At 37.8% G+C, this 17615-nt stretch overlaps 1 protein-coding gene across 1 annotated transcript in view; it reads right to left on the bottom strand.

Moving 5' to 3' along the window:
* FSTL1 (follistatin like 1) overlaps positions 1–17615 on the bottom strand; it is a 51145-nt gene that overhangs the window by 5986 nt on the left and 27544 nt on the right. Inside the window, exons 5-11 of the mRNA XM_081317173.1 lie at positions 16671–16775; positions 14399–14528; positions 8122–8154; positions 4186–4316; positions 2392–2510; positions 1157–1269; positions 590–700 (exon numbers count right to left, since the gene is read on the bottom strand). Coding sequence (XP_081173299.1) covers positions 590–700; positions 1157–1269; positions 2392–2510; positions 4186–4316; positions 8122–8154; positions 14399–14528; positions 16671–16775 — 742 coding nt within the window. The remainder of the gene's footprint in view (positions 1–589; positions 701–1156; positions 1270–2391; positions 2511–4185; positions 4317–8121; positions 8155–14398; positions 14529–16670; positions 16776–17615) is intronic.

Raw genomic sequence — 17615 nt, 5'->3', positions numbered from 1 at the left:
AGTCAATGGGAGGTCCAGCAAGTTTGGATTTCTGACTGGACACTCTGATTCATATAAAGCAACCCTTTCCTTAAATTTTGCAAAATCTCTTGTCCCTAATTTTGACTCCCCCTCTTCAGTAATATTTAACTATTAATTACTGACAACTATGACTTACAGATTTACTAGGTTCCAAACAAACAAGTATATTAAATTTTTCAAGGTCTTATGATACATCTCAATTACAGACACCTATATGTGGAAGAAATTCAGCTGCCAATTGCTGAAGGGGTTGTTTCCTCAATAGACAAATGTTCAGCGTGAAACAGTAGATTAAATGAGAAAACTATGATCCTGGCAAGCTATTCATCAGTTATGGAATTCATTATTTCCGTTGCCTTCTTGGTATCAAATAAGTTCTTCACCCCAGAAAATCAGTTTGCTTGATCAAAAATGATTAATCTGGCTTGATGTGCTATTAGTGAGATCAATATGTTATTCTACCCTTTTCCCCGTTCTCTAGCATTTTCATTAATTTAGTCAAGCCACTTGTTGAAACAGAACATGTGGAGTGAATCCTTCTAAAATGACTGAATTTTCCAGTCCATACCTTCACAGGTCATGGCAGTGCACACCCAGTTCCCACAAGCACAGACACAGCGGTTACAGTTCACTTGAGTCTCTGCTCCATCTTCATATGATTCGTCTTCTAAGGCACATTCTAAATAACCATTTAAAAAGATGCTGTTAATGTACATGAAGGTAAAGTATCTGACTCTCATGGGGCTCATCTCCCTTTTTATATATTTAGTCTGGGCGACTGGATGGAGCTGAATGTTTCCTGGCCAGATGCCTTTCCTGACGCCACAGACTTTGTAGTAGATATTTTTTCTTTGTGCCCTAGGAGAGAAACACCTGCTGCTACCCAGGACTGAACTCTCAACCTTCCAAGTGGTTGGTGAGCATCTTCACCACTAGGCCACCACGCTGCTCTATAAGCATATGCAATACGTACTCTCAAAAGTCCAAATTTGGCCAGAAATCCAAGTATGTTGCAGTTCTTTCAACTACGTTTCAAAACAAGCGTGCAACATATTACTTCTATCCCACTCATACTCAACTTTCCCCACTCCTTTAACAACTTCAGGACCGTTTTGTACAGGGACAGAGCTCTTACTTTTTTCTGGTGGATTGAAGGTTGGGTTGAGGCACTTCAGGAATTCATTGAAACTCAGCTTCCAGTCAGCATTTTCATCAGAGAGCTCAATGAGAGCATCTACACAGAGTCCCCTGGAAGACATACAATACAGGGTTATCCCATCTAGAAATGACTCCCAAACACATCACAGGAAAGTGCAAATGGTTAATATTCAAATTATCAATTGCTGTCATGTCAGATCACTTCAAATGAACCAGACTTTGGGGCTATCTACATCTTGTGATAATGGATTTTTCCATGTGGCGGCTTGTTTTTAGTACTCAGGAGAAGCAGAATGATTATCCCTTCTTCCTGATGAATTATCAAACTCCATAATTATGGAAAGTTATGTGACACACAAAACAGAAAATACTTCTTTAAAATGCACCTTACCAAGTCAAGCTATGAGAATGACATATTAGAGCAAAAAGAAACCCTCCTGTAAATTCTACGCTACTCTGCTCTTTAAACCCAATCATATAAAGTAAACATTCCCAAAATGTATACATCTCCCTTCTCTAAACTACCATGGGCAAAGTGTAGAAAAAGTCATTGACTTTCCATAAAACAACAAATTAAGAGAAAAGAAACCACATTGGGAAACACCCTCAAAACCCTTCCCCTCCCTTCTCTAATTTATGCAGAATTTCCTGCTATAATACATGCAACTTGTACAGACTTTTTTCCCAGTAACAAAAAACTATTCCATCCCTTCCACTAAACACAAAAGATGAATGTGTACCCTTCAAGGGAAAGTTTATTTCCAAAAAAGAACCCTCAACAAACTAGGCAACTACACTGTAACAAGACTTTATGTGGCAGTGATTAGATCTCTCTTCAAACCTTATTTTAAAAAGGCAGGTTGAGTAAATGGATAAAAAGATAAGCTTCTCCAACATTATTTATGTGTAGCCCAATAGGCATTCCAGGAAAAAAACCCGGGTAAGAACATTTTTCTCCTTTACAGTGCTCCCAGCCTTTGCCAAAGTTTAAACAATGCTTTAAAACTAGAAGAAATTGGGGAGTGTTTAGAAATGCAAGACAGCAAGAAAGTAACTATTTTCAGGGGTTCTGCCATTCTTCTGTTTTTAATCAAAGCTTCCAAAATAGGTCTGCAAAGTGGAAAAAAACTCATTTCTCAAGAGGGAATTTCATAATTAATCATCTTTTACAGTCATAGTTATATATTCTGATGTTCTTCTGCTTGAAGCTACCTGAGAAGTTTGTTGGTCTCTTGATTCATGTAAGTAGAAATGTTGACAGCTGACTCATTTTGTTCTACAAACTTCAAGAATTCGTTCGAGTCAAGGCGGGAATCTCCATCATCAAAACTCTGTAAAATCATTTAAAAAGCATTTAAAAATGGTTTCCATCAGCCCCCTTTCCCTAAAATAAACTGACAGACTTGATAACCAGTGGTTTTTTAACATGTTGTGTAACATGTTGACTCTGGGTAGCTTACAAACAATGTTTTACTGAAATTCAGACCAAGCTTATTAAGCTTCCTTTATCAGAAATTTAGCATTAAAGTTTTGATACAGGTAATCCTCGAGTTACAACATTTCACTTAGCGAGCGTTCAAAGTTATAACATAATCCCTCAAGTACTTACAACATTCCTGAAGTTACGAGTGTTGCACAACAACAGCAGTCATTCACCCTTACGAACAACTGCAGAGGCACTGCAACATTCGCCCTGCCTATTTCCTATTTCCCACACACACATACACTTTGCGAAGATCTAGTGAGTCTTTGCTTTCTTTGCCTGCTTCATTGATTCAGGCCTTCAGTGCATTCACAGAGAACAGAGGCCTAAAGTATTGCAAGATCACACGAGATCAGTAGCATGAGATCTTGCACTACTGATCTCGTGTGATCTCGTACTACTTTAGGCCTCTGTTCTCTGCGAATTGATGCTTGGACAAAATCTGCGACAAAAGGCTTTGCGAACGGAGAGAAGGCTTCGTTTCTTCAGGCCTTTCCTCCATTTGCCGTTTCCTGCCATAGTCTGCATAAGCTAGAGATTGCATCCCTGTAGGCTCTGGTCATTTTTGCAAAAAAGCCCTCGCCACTGAAAACAGAGCCATTGCCACGTTCCTCCCAGGCTCCATTTTCGGCATGGCTCAGTTTTCAGCAGCAAGGACTTTTTGCAAAGACAATCAGAGCCTAAAGGGAATCTCCCTCTAGGCTTTGCCAAGCCTTTGCTCAAGGTGAAACTGCACCAGAGAAGCTGGAGAAACAACTCATTGAGATCTTCCAAAGGTAAGTGGACCAAGTCAGGCAAGATTGGGGGTGGGGGGAAAGCATGAGATATCTCAGTGGGTTGGGAAAGGTCTTGGGTGGTCAGAACCACTAGGCCCTTTGCTCTTCCCCACCCTGAAATACCTCATGCACTTAATAGCCCGTGCATTTGATTAGCAAATGCATGAGTGAAGGCAAGGAGTTTTCACGTTCATTTAATGTGATTCACTCCAACGAATTTTCAGGTTACGAATGTAATTGGCAAGCTCCATTACAATTCGTAACTCAAGGATTACCTGTACTCTGAAAAAAGGAAAATTGATTATCCCTTAGTATCTACTTTGGCCACCTAATGAGAAGGAAGGGCTCACTGGAGAAGAGCCTAATGCTGGGAAAGGTTGAGGGCAAGAAAAGAAGGGGACGACAGAGAATGAGGTGGCTGGATGGAGTCACTGAAGCAGTAGGCATAAGTTTAAATGGACTCTAGAAGGTGGTAGAGGACAGGAAGGCCTGGACGAACATTGTCCATAGTGTCACGATGGGTCGGACACGACTTCGCAACTAACAACAACAACAAGTATCTATTTTCATTCATTCGTTCATTCAATTTTTGTAGCTGCCCATCTCGATCAATGTCTCTGGGTGGCTTAATAATTCCAAAATATAAAAACAATAAAAACAATAAAAAGCACTTTAAAACAGTCAAAACAATTATTCATGACCCCTTAAGCTACATTAGATGCAGTACATCAGCTACCTCAGTCATACCTTGAAGTACTTTTCCAAGATTTCTGTGTAGTTGCTGCCCTTGGAGAACCACCCATCAGGAACGATTTCAGCTTCAAGCCACTGGATGACACGACGCCGAAGTTCATCACGGTCAGTCTGATAGCAGACCACTGTTGAAGGGTGGGGAGGTAGGACCAAAAATGTGAAGCAAAAAAAATAACAGAGAAGGGGAAAATGTTTTTTTTTTTAAAAAAGAGGTTATTGGGAACATTTTTATTATAAACTGTGTGTTTCCAAACACTGTTACCCTGGAGGTTTATGAGCAATTTAGAGGGGAAAGTTGCAAAAATCTGATCAGGCTTGTATAGGCAAAATTTAAGTACTGTCAAAACTCACTTGAGGCTTTGGAACCTGTTTTGTCTGTGTAGATTAAAAATGAAATTATTAAAAATGACCAATTATATTTCTTGCCTAGCTCTGACCTCCACCCCCCAAATAACCAACTTTTTTTTTCAAAGGGTAAGTTTCACAAACTCATTTATCACTTTAGAGGTCATAATAAAGCAAAGTTGAGAATTTCTATTTTAATTTTTAGAAGAAAATGGATTGGAATATATTTATTTCCTGATATTTGCTTTACTCTTTAGGTGCATGACACATCTGAAAGAAACTAATTTCAGGGGGAAAACCCTTCCATTGTCTTAGACAGGGAGACAGACTCAGTGCTTCCCTGAGTCCCTTATGATTTTCAATTACTTTGCTTTAATAGACAAGTGAATTCCTTGGAAGATATTGTAGCAAACAGTGCTAATATGTATTAACTTATATGCAGAAATAAGATTATTAAAATACTACACCCTATCCTAGTGACTCAGCTGAACTAACACATTTAGATTTCTCTCTACAAGTGATCTGACAATGTGCTTCAGTGATATGACTGGATCTTATTAGAATGGAAAAAATAGTTGAAAGAATTAGAGAAGGGGAGAAGAGAAAGAAGATTTTTTCCCCTTGTCTTCAGGGATATTCAATAGTCCAGGAATTGAATGAACCTTTATTGTCAAAATACAACCAGGTATACATTGAGATTGGCTAAGCCTCCCTTCATGCCCTCCCTTCAACTCACAGTGACAACAAACCCTCCATCTTATTACACCATGTGAGCTAATTGCACAACACACCGGCCTTGCAAGTCCATCATACATAAAGTTATTTCCTGTGCAAGAGTCTGACAGCCCATGGATAGAAGCTGTTCTTCAGCCTGTTGGTACGACTGGCTATACTCCTATATCTCCTACCCAATGGTAGAGTAAAGAGATACTGTCCAGGGTGTGAGTCATCCCTGAGAATTTTCCTCACTCTTCCAAGGCAGCGAGCCCTGGCGATGTCATCCAGTGGTGTCAGGGGACAGCCCACAATGTCTTGTGCTGTGCTCACCACCCTCTGTAATACTTTCCTATCCGCGGCTGTTGGACCAGCATACCAAACCACAATACAGTACGAGAGGACGCTCTCTATAGTAGAGAGGGTCATTAGCCGTTGTTCTACCCTGTTCTTCTGCAAGACTATGAGGAAGTGGAGTCTCTGTTGGGCCTTTCTGGCCACCTGGGTTGTATTAACTTTCCAGGTAAGATCTTCACAGAGGTAGACTCCCAGAAATTTAAAGGAGGAAACTCCACACAGACCCCCCCCCACTCCGATGTAAAGTGGGGCAGGTTCCTCTTTTTTCCTTTGGAAGTCTAGCACCATCTCTTTTGTCTTGCCGATGTTCAGATGCAAGTTGTTCTTGAAACACCACATGGATAGTTTTTGTACCTCCCCCCTGTATGCTGTCTCATCTCCACCTGTAATAAGACCCACTATGGTGGTATCATCTGCGAACTTAATTATCGCAGTAGATGGGTCAGACGATACACAATCATATGTGTACAATGAGTACAGGTAGGGGCTAAGCACGCAGCCCTGTGGCAAGCTGGTGCAAAGCTTCAGGGGGGTGGATAAAACAGACCCGATCCTCACTGTTTGTAACCGGTCCCTGAGAAACTCTTTAATCCAATCGCAGATGGAGGGGGAAAATTTCAAGTCAGTCAGCTTTTCAATGAGAGTGCTTGGCCAAATGGTGTTGAAAGCCAAGCTATAATCAACAAAAAGCATCCTGACATAACTTCCAGGTTTCTCTAGATGGCTTGTTATAGAGTGTACAGCAGTAGCTATGGCATCGTCTGTCGACCTGTTCCCCCTGTAGGCAAACTGATGTTTGTAGAAGTCCAGTGGGTCCTATTTTAAAAATCAGGATTATGAGGATGAGGAAGGGATAACTCTTAAGAATGGAGGACCCATACTAATGGACCAAGCACTTAAAAGTGGTGGCAGTAAATTTATACTTTCAGATTTCCAAGGTTCTGATAATGTAGCTTTACAATAAAGTAAGATTAGCTCATCTGTTTCCTGTCTGGTTCACCAGGTAGGACTGACAATAGATGATTTGGTTATAGATTCATTAGGGCAATGGCTAAAGAACTTCTACATATTTGGGTTCTCTGGTTATATTTTTTTTCTTCCTATGTGTTCTTCTTTTGAGGGGCTTTGTAAGAGAAGAACCATCTTAGTTTATGGTGGCAAAATGTCAGAAAAATCTAACAATACTTTCCTAACAAATTTTATTTCTTAAAATTTTTAAAATGTTTAGATATTAAACAGTTTATGCCTTTGAAATGTATTAGCTGGAAAAGCTGTTGTCATTCTTCTGAATCTTGGGGGTGATTTTTTTAAAAAAATGTAGGATCGTTTTTATTTATATACAATGTATGTCTATCTGTCTGTCTATTTTGGAGTCTGTATGTGGGGGGGGAAAGGCAAGGGGTGGGAGGGAAAGATACAGCCACAGACTCCTCTTGAATGACCAGGGGGAGGGGCTTAAAGAGGACCATGGCTCCTTAGGATCATCACCCTGTTGCTAATCCTGGTTCTGTTTCTTATGGCTGCAGTCATTGGTGGGCTTCCCTCTAGCTCAACTGCTTTAATGAACATAAACTGTCACTGCTTATCATCCCCCCACACACACAGAAACACTTGGAGGGTGTATATCCACACTGGCAGTCCCTGGCTTCAAAATGGAAGCAATTGGGTGGTCAAAGCCCCACTCTTTTTAATGTGCCACATGTATTGCATGCTCATTTAAAGGGGTGCTGATTCAGTCACCCAGCCATGCCCCTTACTTTGGAACTAGTTGCTGAGGATGCCCTTGCCTCAGAGAAATAAAATATTAAAAGAGTTTATTACTGCCATAATTGCAACTACTGCCACTGTCTTTAGAATGGTTGCCTGCCAATCAATTAAAATTTAGGCCACCATCCCTAATCATAACAAGCCATTCAATCATTCCATTTCTTATATCTATATTAAATAAATAGTTTGGAGCAAATGAAACCCAAACTCTCTTACTCCTCAACCCTCAACTTGAGCTTAAAGCTGTATTCCCTGGCTAAAAGTTCATGTGACACAATTGACTGTAGGTGAGCCATCACATTTCAGATTGCTGCATTGTGTAAAATCAGCCTACGGCTTTTCTGTGGCATATCAATCCAGAAAATTGGGTTGAATAAACCACTCTTAAAGTTTACGTGGATAAGCTTATAATACAAACATATCTTCAAATAAGCAACTTTTTAAAAAAAATATACACCACATTCCATTTTTAAACTTTATAAAATGTTAAATGTTTAATGAAGAGCAGTGTGGTAGAATATGATAACCAGAATATGGTACATGTTTTAGGAAGATGGTCTGAGGCCATCTAGGAACAGACGATCTGCTCTCCAAAACACTTCTCCAAATATCAGGTCCATGTTTCCAAACCCTATTACTGTATAATATACTGGATTTTTTTCTCTCTCATACAAACTGAACAAATTTAATAATCAAAATGCGTAATAAAATAATAAAAAATAAAATACATCATAAAAACATATTTACCTGGACTTGCAGCTGAGTTCTCAGGCTTCTTTTCTATTAATAGGAAAAGATATGGTCATTTGATCAAAATTTGGATACTTGGCAACTGACTCATATTTATGACAATGGCAATGTCCCTGGGTCATGTGCTCACCTTTTGTGATTTGAGAAGCAAAAGTTAATGGGGAAGCCAGATTTGCTTAACAACCATGTTGCTAACTTAATAGCTGCAGGGATTCACTTAACAATTGTGGCAAGAAAGGTCATAAAATGGGGCAAATTCACTTAACAACTGTCTCACTTAGCAGCAGAAAGTTTGGGCTCAATTGTGGTCGTAAGTCGAGGACTACTTGTAATTCTGCCCCCCCCCAACAATAGCCAGTCAGGTCCCTGTTGAAACACTGCCATTCCGAAGGGAGGGGGATTGTTACTTAGGCATTTAAGAATTTGTAACTTTTGCTTTGATGCATCTGTATGGGAAATAGGGAGGGGGGAATGGGCCATCAGGGGCCTCTGAATGGATTCCTTTCCAGTCAGTTTCAGCCTGTTACCAAGGTCACGGGGCCAGGAGGATGACTTATTATCACCTTCTCATCTTGGAGTTCTCAGAACCCCTTCATGCCACCAGATTAGCTCCTGATGAACTGGGACATTGGGGCAGGGTTTGAACAATAGAAAATTAGCTGAACGATTCATGCAGGAACTTCAGATTCTGCCTGGCTCCTCTGCAATCACTTTCTCTAAGTAAAAGTTCCTTTTGAAATAATAGTCATCTTTCCTGAGAAGATAGCTGGGGTAGAACCTTATACAGTCTCTCAAATACTTGAGGAGAACTATTATGTCTCTGCAGGCTTTTCTTCTCCAAGCTAAAAATAACACTTCCAAGTATTCTTTGGCACTTTTTTTTCTTCCAGGTGCCTTGTTTAGCAGCTACCTTATTTAGCAACCATTTGCAAATACGATGGTAAAATATTAATAATATAAATATTAAAAATCATTGTCCAAACATGTACACTTACAATCCAATTTAATGCACCTGATAACAACACGGTAATAAGACTAATGCTAGCACAGCATATGAGAAAACTTTTATCTGAATTCTCTCTCTCTCTCCATTCTTCATTTAAGGCTATTTTGTTTCCAACTTAAGGAACAGATTGCAGTAACTAAATGAGGAGAAGGTGTAATGATGTTTTCTAACTGTCGTCCAGTTTGTTTTCTGAAGAGCAGAGCAGAGGCCTCAATATATGGATCACTTGACTCTAGCCTGACACTGAGACATCAGTGTACAATAACTGGTATCATTGTTCAGCCAGGTATGTCTAACAGTAATACAGTCCACCCTACATACTTTCAATATTCTCTTTTTTCCTGAGCCATGCCTTTTAATAAGAAAAGTGAAGAAATGACCACTTGTGTCTCTTCGTCTTCTTATCCAGTGCTTCATACTAATGAAGTGTTGCAGTATTTTCAAAAGCTTTATCTGATGATATCAGATAGTCATCTAAGTGAGAAGGCCAATATAGAAATTTAATAAATACACGTACCATTTTCTTTCACTGTGGGTAGGTAGAAATGAATTACTTGTCTGTTGCCTTAAAGACTCTTGGAAGCCTTTCCATTACATCCAGAATGTGAGCTCCAGGAAGGCAGCAAACGTCTAAATAGACTGTCAAGCTGCTTCCCTTTCTCACAACAGATAGTCTTTGATCACTATCATTTATCGCTGGAATTTTGGGGTAAAGGCAGGGATCTTCCCCTTTGCAAAACCTGTAGAGCAATGTTTCTCAACATTGGCAACTTAAAGATATATGGACTTCAACCATATATGGATTTCAACTTTGAGAATTCTGGGGGTTGAAGTCCATATATCTTCAAGCTGCCAAGGTTGAGCGACACTGTTATAGAGTCTTCTTCAGTCCCTAGAACCATGGCATAAATTATCTACTAATCTGAAGTGTTCATTTACGTTTGACCAAGTCATGCTTAGAGAATTATTAAGAAATTAATACTACTGATACTGATATTTGTTGATATTTAATTTCCTTCACAGCTTTCTTATACAGCAGCAGAGTGGGGACCACCCAGATCTTGGAGGGGAGCCTCATTCTACAGGGTAGTTGCTGCTACAGGCATTCTGAGAGATGACAGTGTTTAATTGAAGAAGCCCAGAGCATGCTAAGCCTGCAAGATCAGATTAGTCAGGCAGATATGCTTTCATGTGCTTCTTTTTTTCCCTCCAATGTTTCTCTTTTTGTAAATATTTTGGTAAAAATATTTTTAAGGCTTCCGGTTTGCGTGTGTGGCACTGGTGGACAGGCGGTCTTTCTTCCTCGGAGAGCCCTGAAAAGAGTTAAAAGTCACCCTGAGTTAAAAGTCACTTCTCTGCGATCACGGAAGGGCGGCAGCCCTCCGTTTGATCCGGAGTTACTCCTCTGGCCCGAAGAAGAAGAGGGCCGATCACTAAGCCATTCCCTGCCAAAAGCCAAAATCACTATCAAGCACAACAAAGCAATCTGGAGGATTTGGGTGAGATCTTACCTTTCTTACTTCCCTAACTACTTTACTGTGGGACTTTCCTGAAAATATTTTTCCCCCTTCTTGAAAGATCGGCAAATGCTTACTTGGGGATTTACAACCTTAAATCCTCAAAAGAAATCAAATGACTAAGCTAAATAACTAAGGAACCCTATTTGGAATTTTTGGGCCACTAAAACGTTTTTATTGCTTATTTTTACAGGGACCTACTATCCTATTAACTGCTAAAAATGAATTAATTGGATTAAAAACTTATATTAGTCTGCAAAAGGATTATACATGCTATTGAGGACATCATGTGGCAAAACCTGGTATAGCAAGTAAACTTTTTTTTTTAACTCTGAGATCTGGCTCTAACAGATTTGTCCTTGACATTATCTTTAAAGATAAAAATTGGGAACACCTGGCACTGAAAACAACCTTTAGGAATAGTGGAGGTGGACATTTATTGACTTTTATTAAAATAAGGTAAAGGTTCCCCCACACATGCATGCTAGTCGTTTCCAAATCTAGGGGCCGGTGCTCATCTCCGTTTCAAAGCCGAAGAGCCAGCGCTTGTCCAAGGACGTCTCCATGGTCATGTGGCCGGCATGACTAGATGCCAAAGGCGCACGGAACGCTGTTACCTTTCCACCGTAGTGGTCCCTATTTTTCTACTTGCATTTTTACGTGCTTTCAAACTGCTAGGTTGGCAGAAGCTGGGACGAGTAACAGGCGCTCACTCTGCTACGTGGCACTCGGGATTCGACTTGCCAAACTGCCTACCTTCTGATCGACAAGCTCAGTGTCCTAACCCACTGAGCCACCGCGTCCCTTTGAGCCACTGCGTCCTTTTTTATTAAAATAGCCTCCACTAAAGGTCTATCTGTAAAATACTAAAGAAATGGAAGAATATATTCCAACACTTGACTATAAACTCATACTTGATACAATTTTGGCAATGACCGCAGAAATAAAAGCCAGACCTAAAGACAAATCTGACAGCACAAACTCACCTAATGAGACTTGTACTTCAATTGACGAACTGACAATCCAAAAATGAACAGAGGATGAGGAAATCAACAACAAAATAGGGGACTTTAAAGTACAAGTACAATCTACTGAGCCTTGATGCCCAAACTTTGATTTCAACTATAAAACCTACAATCCAACAAACAACAGAAGCTGAAGAAAGCAATACTAAGATGGAGGATGCCAAAGGCCTTCAAATACAGTACACTAAGACTTTAACCAACCAAACAATAACTACAACACCAGACATGACCTCTTACCTAAACCAGATGGATTTGAAAGGAGAAGACCAGATTGAATTAATGACAACTGCACTACACCAAACATGGAGATTGGATTTACTGGAACAAAAATTTAATGACTACAAAGGGGTCACTCTCTATGAAAAATTGATAACTGGATGGTCTCTCTTGATTCAAACAACGTGCGTAGGAAGAAAGGGAGACACATTTGAGAAGCTAAAGGCAATGATATGCAAGCCTGCCTGGCACAAGGAGAAAGCTAGAGTTAGATTTTTAAAAAAGATTTTTTTCTTCTTTTTCTGTTGTAAATGTAGGGACTTGCAATAATAAAGCTTAATTTTTTTTTCAACGGGCCAAGGGCAACTGTTAAAAGATATAAATTGAGTCTATATTTAGGATCTAGATTTTTAAGGGAAAGAAAAATAGCCACAAACAATAAAACATACTTTGTTAATTATAGATGAATTGTAAGGATGACAAATAGAATTTGTATGTATTTCAGATAATTATAATGAAATAGAACATAACTTTGAATTATATTATAGAATTTGCAATGATATAATAAAAATATTATTTTATTATTTATTATTATTTTATTATATTATTTAAAAATTGATGAACTATTAAGATGATAAATAGAATATATTTGTTGTAATGATAAAGCTAAAAAATTTTCTTAATGGGCTAAGGGGAATCTTTAAAAGATACATATTGATTTTATACTTAACTTTTAGACTTTTAAAGGAAAGGAAAGGAAAGTTAGCTATTAGAATTGACTTATATTACAGAATTTGGAAGGATACAACAAAAAATGTTTTTCCAATAATTGGTGAACTATTAAGATGTTAAACAGAATAAACTTGTATAAAATAAGAATGCACTGAAATGAACAATGTATGTATTTTAGACAGGATAATTACTATATAATGAAATGGGGGAAATGTGGGCTACCCGGAAACTAAGTTTTCTTTCATATATTATAGGCTAGTTCAGAATATCCTATTTCAATTAGGTAAAACTCAAAAACAGGAGAAAGAGCATTGGCTTATAAAATTGCAAAGATTTTCCTGCATATGCACTAAAGTCTACTATGAGAAATAAACAACTGAGCTCTTGGTACAAAAGGAAAATAAGTTTAACAGAGATCAGATGATATGACTACAATAATTTGAATATAGCCATTGAACAATGTCATCCGTTCAAAACAAACAGTAACAGAAAGGGGGGAGGAATCGCACTGTATATTACTGTAAAAATATTCATTCCTGCTTAGAAATCCAGTTCAATGAACCAGGAAACACTGTAGAGAGCACGTGGATTCAATTAAGTGGAGGAATGAATAAAATGTTGCCGATGTCTACTACTGTTTGCCCAAGCCAAGAAGATGTGGCTGATCCTTTTCAAAAGAAAGTGTTGAGAAGGCTCCAGCTCAAAATGAGCTAACTGGGTGACCGAATCATAAAAGGGCTCATTTTTCTTTAGAATAAAAGCTGCTTGATCAAGGTGACAAAATGCACAGATCTACTAGAGGTCACACTGTGAAACAATCTATTCAAAATAAAAGCTAGTAATAATTTGCATTCTAATTTCCAAACATGTAATATTTATGTTTCATTTCTATTACATTTCTGTTTGAGGCAGCAAAAATATTATTATTGAACACAGGAAAGACAGAACCATTCTGGATTTATAATATTCATGAACTGGTTCTTCATAAATCTAACGAAAAGGTTGATTACTCTGTGTGATCAAGGTTTAACGATATATTAAAGGTTTAAATTTCTTATAGGCTAATGTCTTATTTTCATTTGTTCACTTTTTTCTTTTTAATATTTATATATATTTACAAAGCAAAACTTTTAAAATCTTCATAATGTTTCCATTACTCATTGCTAAATTTACTGATGTGGCAACAGCAGTACTACTACCCATTCCTCTGTTTTTTCAAATTTTAAATATCGTCTACTTTTTTCGGGTTTTGTGCATTTTTTTACATTAAAAAACCTTTTTATTGTTTGTGTAACATAGGACATCAACAGTAAATGAAAATCCTTTTATATTAGCTATCACAATGATCAATTAAACGTCTTTGCCTTAAATAGAATATATCCTTGCATGATGAGATCTTTTTCAAAAATGCATTTAGTCCCATAGAAATAACATTTCACAATAGTAAATGTACTTTAACAAAACTGTAAGGACTGAAATAGCTTAGATGGTCCAAGCTGAACCCAGAACGCCCTGTACCCAAAGTTTCATCAACTTGTTTTATTGACATTCTTGTTCAGGATCTTGCTCAGTTCTTGCTGGCTGAGTCTTCAAATCTGAAATCCCATATTATGGTTTGCTTTGCTGTGTCCAACCACTTTTCCCCCCAAAATTTTCATCAGCAGAGGTTCAAAACTGATTGGTAACATTAATTTTAATTGCCTGACATGGTTTAACACTTGTTGTTCAGGCCTCATAGAATTCAGTTCACTTTAATGGAGCCCAAGGTGCTTGCTTACCTTTACAATGGCCATCATAGTCCACCTGGATCTTGGAACCAGTGAGACAAGCATCACGGTGCAGCTCACAGTGGTTCAGGTATGTCTTGCCATTGCTGCCACATACTGGCCTCTTGTGGGTTTTACACTTCTATAAAAGAAAATGGCAGAAAAGGGGGAATCAAGGAACTCACGAAGGAAGGCCTGAGTTTGATTCTGAAAATTGAGACTTTGCAGAATAACTTGATCAGTCTACTTTTTTAGCATTAGATTTTAATTTGGTAATTTTGTTATCTTGAATGATGTGAACTGGCTAGATTATAAATGGCACAGAAAGGTCATGTAGGTATTTTGATTTTGCCTGGATTCAAATGCTTTCTTTGGCTTAACTATTCTTGTATGAAATTGCCTATTGTGGTTTAGAAATCATGGAAAATGGAATCATGATTTAATGGTTATGATTATGTGGTATGCCTAATTATAAACCAATCGACCTCATTTTAGCTTAAAGTGCTTTCCAACCTCAATCCATCCTATCAGTGTGTCATGTGAATAAAAGAACTGGGATAATTAAATAAACTAGGGTAAAGTTAACACTGGGTGTGTTATATGAACACAGCCAATCATTTGTATAAATCCAGTTGTGGTTTATTTAAAAAAATATAGTTAACCAGAAGATGATCTCACATGCTGTTAAAACTGAAGCGTCTTATGGAACATTTTTTGTGTTTGAAGGAGGATACTGCATTGCCTCACAATTTTAGCAGAAAAGGGCAGAGAACTCTTTGGCCCTTCACATATTGCTGAATTAGAAACAGCCAGCAAAGACAGTGCATCTAATGCCAATGATGCTATTGTAATAGTTATGTAAATATTATATATTTATATTTAATTATAACTATAATAGGCTTTCCTCCTCCAATTCTATAATTCTATTCATAACTACTGTGAAATCTCTACTGGCTGTATGTTATAGATGTAAATTATTGAATGTAATGGCACTAATGCCAGAATGAGTAAAATTAGTGCAAGGCTTCAGAAATCCATTTCTCTTCAAAAAATTTTACAAACACCACAAATGGGAAAAGAAATGTAAATATATAAATTCACTTAAAATTCCCTCAAAAGAAATGCCTGAGAACAATCATTGGATCTACTTCAATACATCTGTTTCCTTCAATCTGCACTGGCATGTTTCCAGTTAACCTAAATTCTGTTACTAAAATAATATTATTTTTTAATTAAGCTGATTTGTTTCTCAGTAACTAATTATATGAATTTGTAATAGAAATTATTTATTCCTGAAACAATTTTAACCAAGACAAGTGTATAAATACAGCATATACCGTGTAGCCTTTTAACTTGGTATACGTATGAGAACAGTAAGACTGTTCCATGCTACGCTCTATATCAAGGGTGTCAAACTGCCGGCCCACGGGCCAGACGTGTCATCCGAAAGCTGCGTCCACCCCATTGCCGGCAATGGCAATACTGTCCCGATACGTTGCGTGAAGTCACATGAAGTTGCAAGTTTGACATGTCTGCTCTAGATGTTAATAAAAACCATATTTGAGCATGAAAGTTACTTTAACTACCTCCCTTTACTTTTTGGCAGGAATTCTTTGACCCAATTAAGAATATTATACATAATTTCTGCTGTAATTGATGGTTTTATAGGAAGTCTCTATCCATGAAAAAAAAGGGTCTTGGATAATTTACCTGCACAATTCAGACTTAAAAAGACTTGTTACTGGAAATTATAGTTCAGCAAATTTGGAGAGCCATAGGGTCCTAATCCTGCTTTAAAGTCTGCCTAAGCATTTTAAGGCAAGGATCTAACTTTAAATCATACAATTCTTCAGGCTGATTAAGGCTGATGGGAGTCAAGTCCAGACCTATAGAAAACACCAGGTCTCCAAGTCCTATTGCTGTCATAGTAACAGTGACTACTGATAACACTTCCATAAAGGCTTAGGCAAAGTCAGAAGACTGTTGGAAACCTTGATAGTGTCTGAGTTTAGTTGTTTGTTGTAGATGTTTTGTTACACAAGTATGTGACATCATTAATGCAAATGTGTATGGGGTTTGATCCCTGACTATATACAATAGCTTGCTGTGTCTCTTTTGAATGGTGTGTTAATCTAGTTTATCTCTATATGTCTACTGATGGCTAAGAAGAGTTTGCAGTACTATATGACTTACAACTGCCACAAGCAAAAAACAACACCTTACTGACAGAAATGTTTACAGTATAAAAGGATTTTTGCTGTTAAAGTGATAGTCTATGTCATACCTCAATGCACAGACAGGTTGGCTCACTCTTTTCTGTCACAGCACATTCCCGGCCAGCTCCACAAAAAACATTGGCACAGATTTTAGATTTGCTAACTGGCTCTTCCTATAAGATGTTAAAACAAAATACATTGTTGAAAGGACATAATTCAGAAAAAAACCTGTGCTTTTCAGTTTAGTGCTTTTTCACATTATGGTTTCTTTAGAACATGTAAACTATGTATAGCAAATATATACAAAGCATACATTGGACTAAAAGAGAAGATGAAACTATTTCTCCTTCTATATTCAAGCAAGATGTGAATCAGGGTAGAGATGTCTTAAAAGCAGCAGAGGTTTGCAAAAATAAAAAAACAGTGAGTGGTGTTAGTATAAGTAAGGCTGACTTTAAAATATTTTTATTTTCTGTCTTTAACTTCTTTTGCTCATTATATTTTTATCTGTGCTTTATGTAATGCTGCCTACTTCAAAAATAAATAGTGTCATAGATATACATAAATTCGTGTATTCAAGCAATTGCAATCAAACAAATACAAGTGATATATGCATATGATTTTGTGTGAACCTACATGTGGTTTTCCACTGATTGCCCTCTCCCATGGTTAGTCAAGAATGTAAACTGTCTGCAAGTCATACAAATTGTTTCCTACACCCATCTGGCCAATTAACTGAAGCAATCTACAAAGTTTCAGTATTAAAATGTTCACTTTTCTTAAAAGATTTTTCTGCATGTCTCATATGCTTCCATTCCTTTCTACAGCTCAGCCAAACCCAGCTGCAAAACTCACCCCTTGGGAGGAAAGAGACCATGCCCATTCAATCAGAGCAAGTCTCCAGGAGGTTAGGCAATTTGAACATACCAGAATTATAAGGTCAGAGTGGTTGAAATCATTTTAAAAGCAACAAGAGCCTCCCTAGGTTTCTGACTATCAAAAAAAGTGTTCCA

The sequence above is a fragment of the Vipera berus genome (assembly GCF_964194415.1).
Source record: "Vipera berus genome assembly, chromosome: 2".
Classification (NCBI taxonomy): Eukaryota; Metazoa; Chordata; class Lepidosauria; order Squamata; family Viperidae; genus Vipera; species Vipera berus.
Note: the sequence above shows the minus strand (reverse complement) of the source record. Positions and strands in the feature narration are given on the sequence as shown.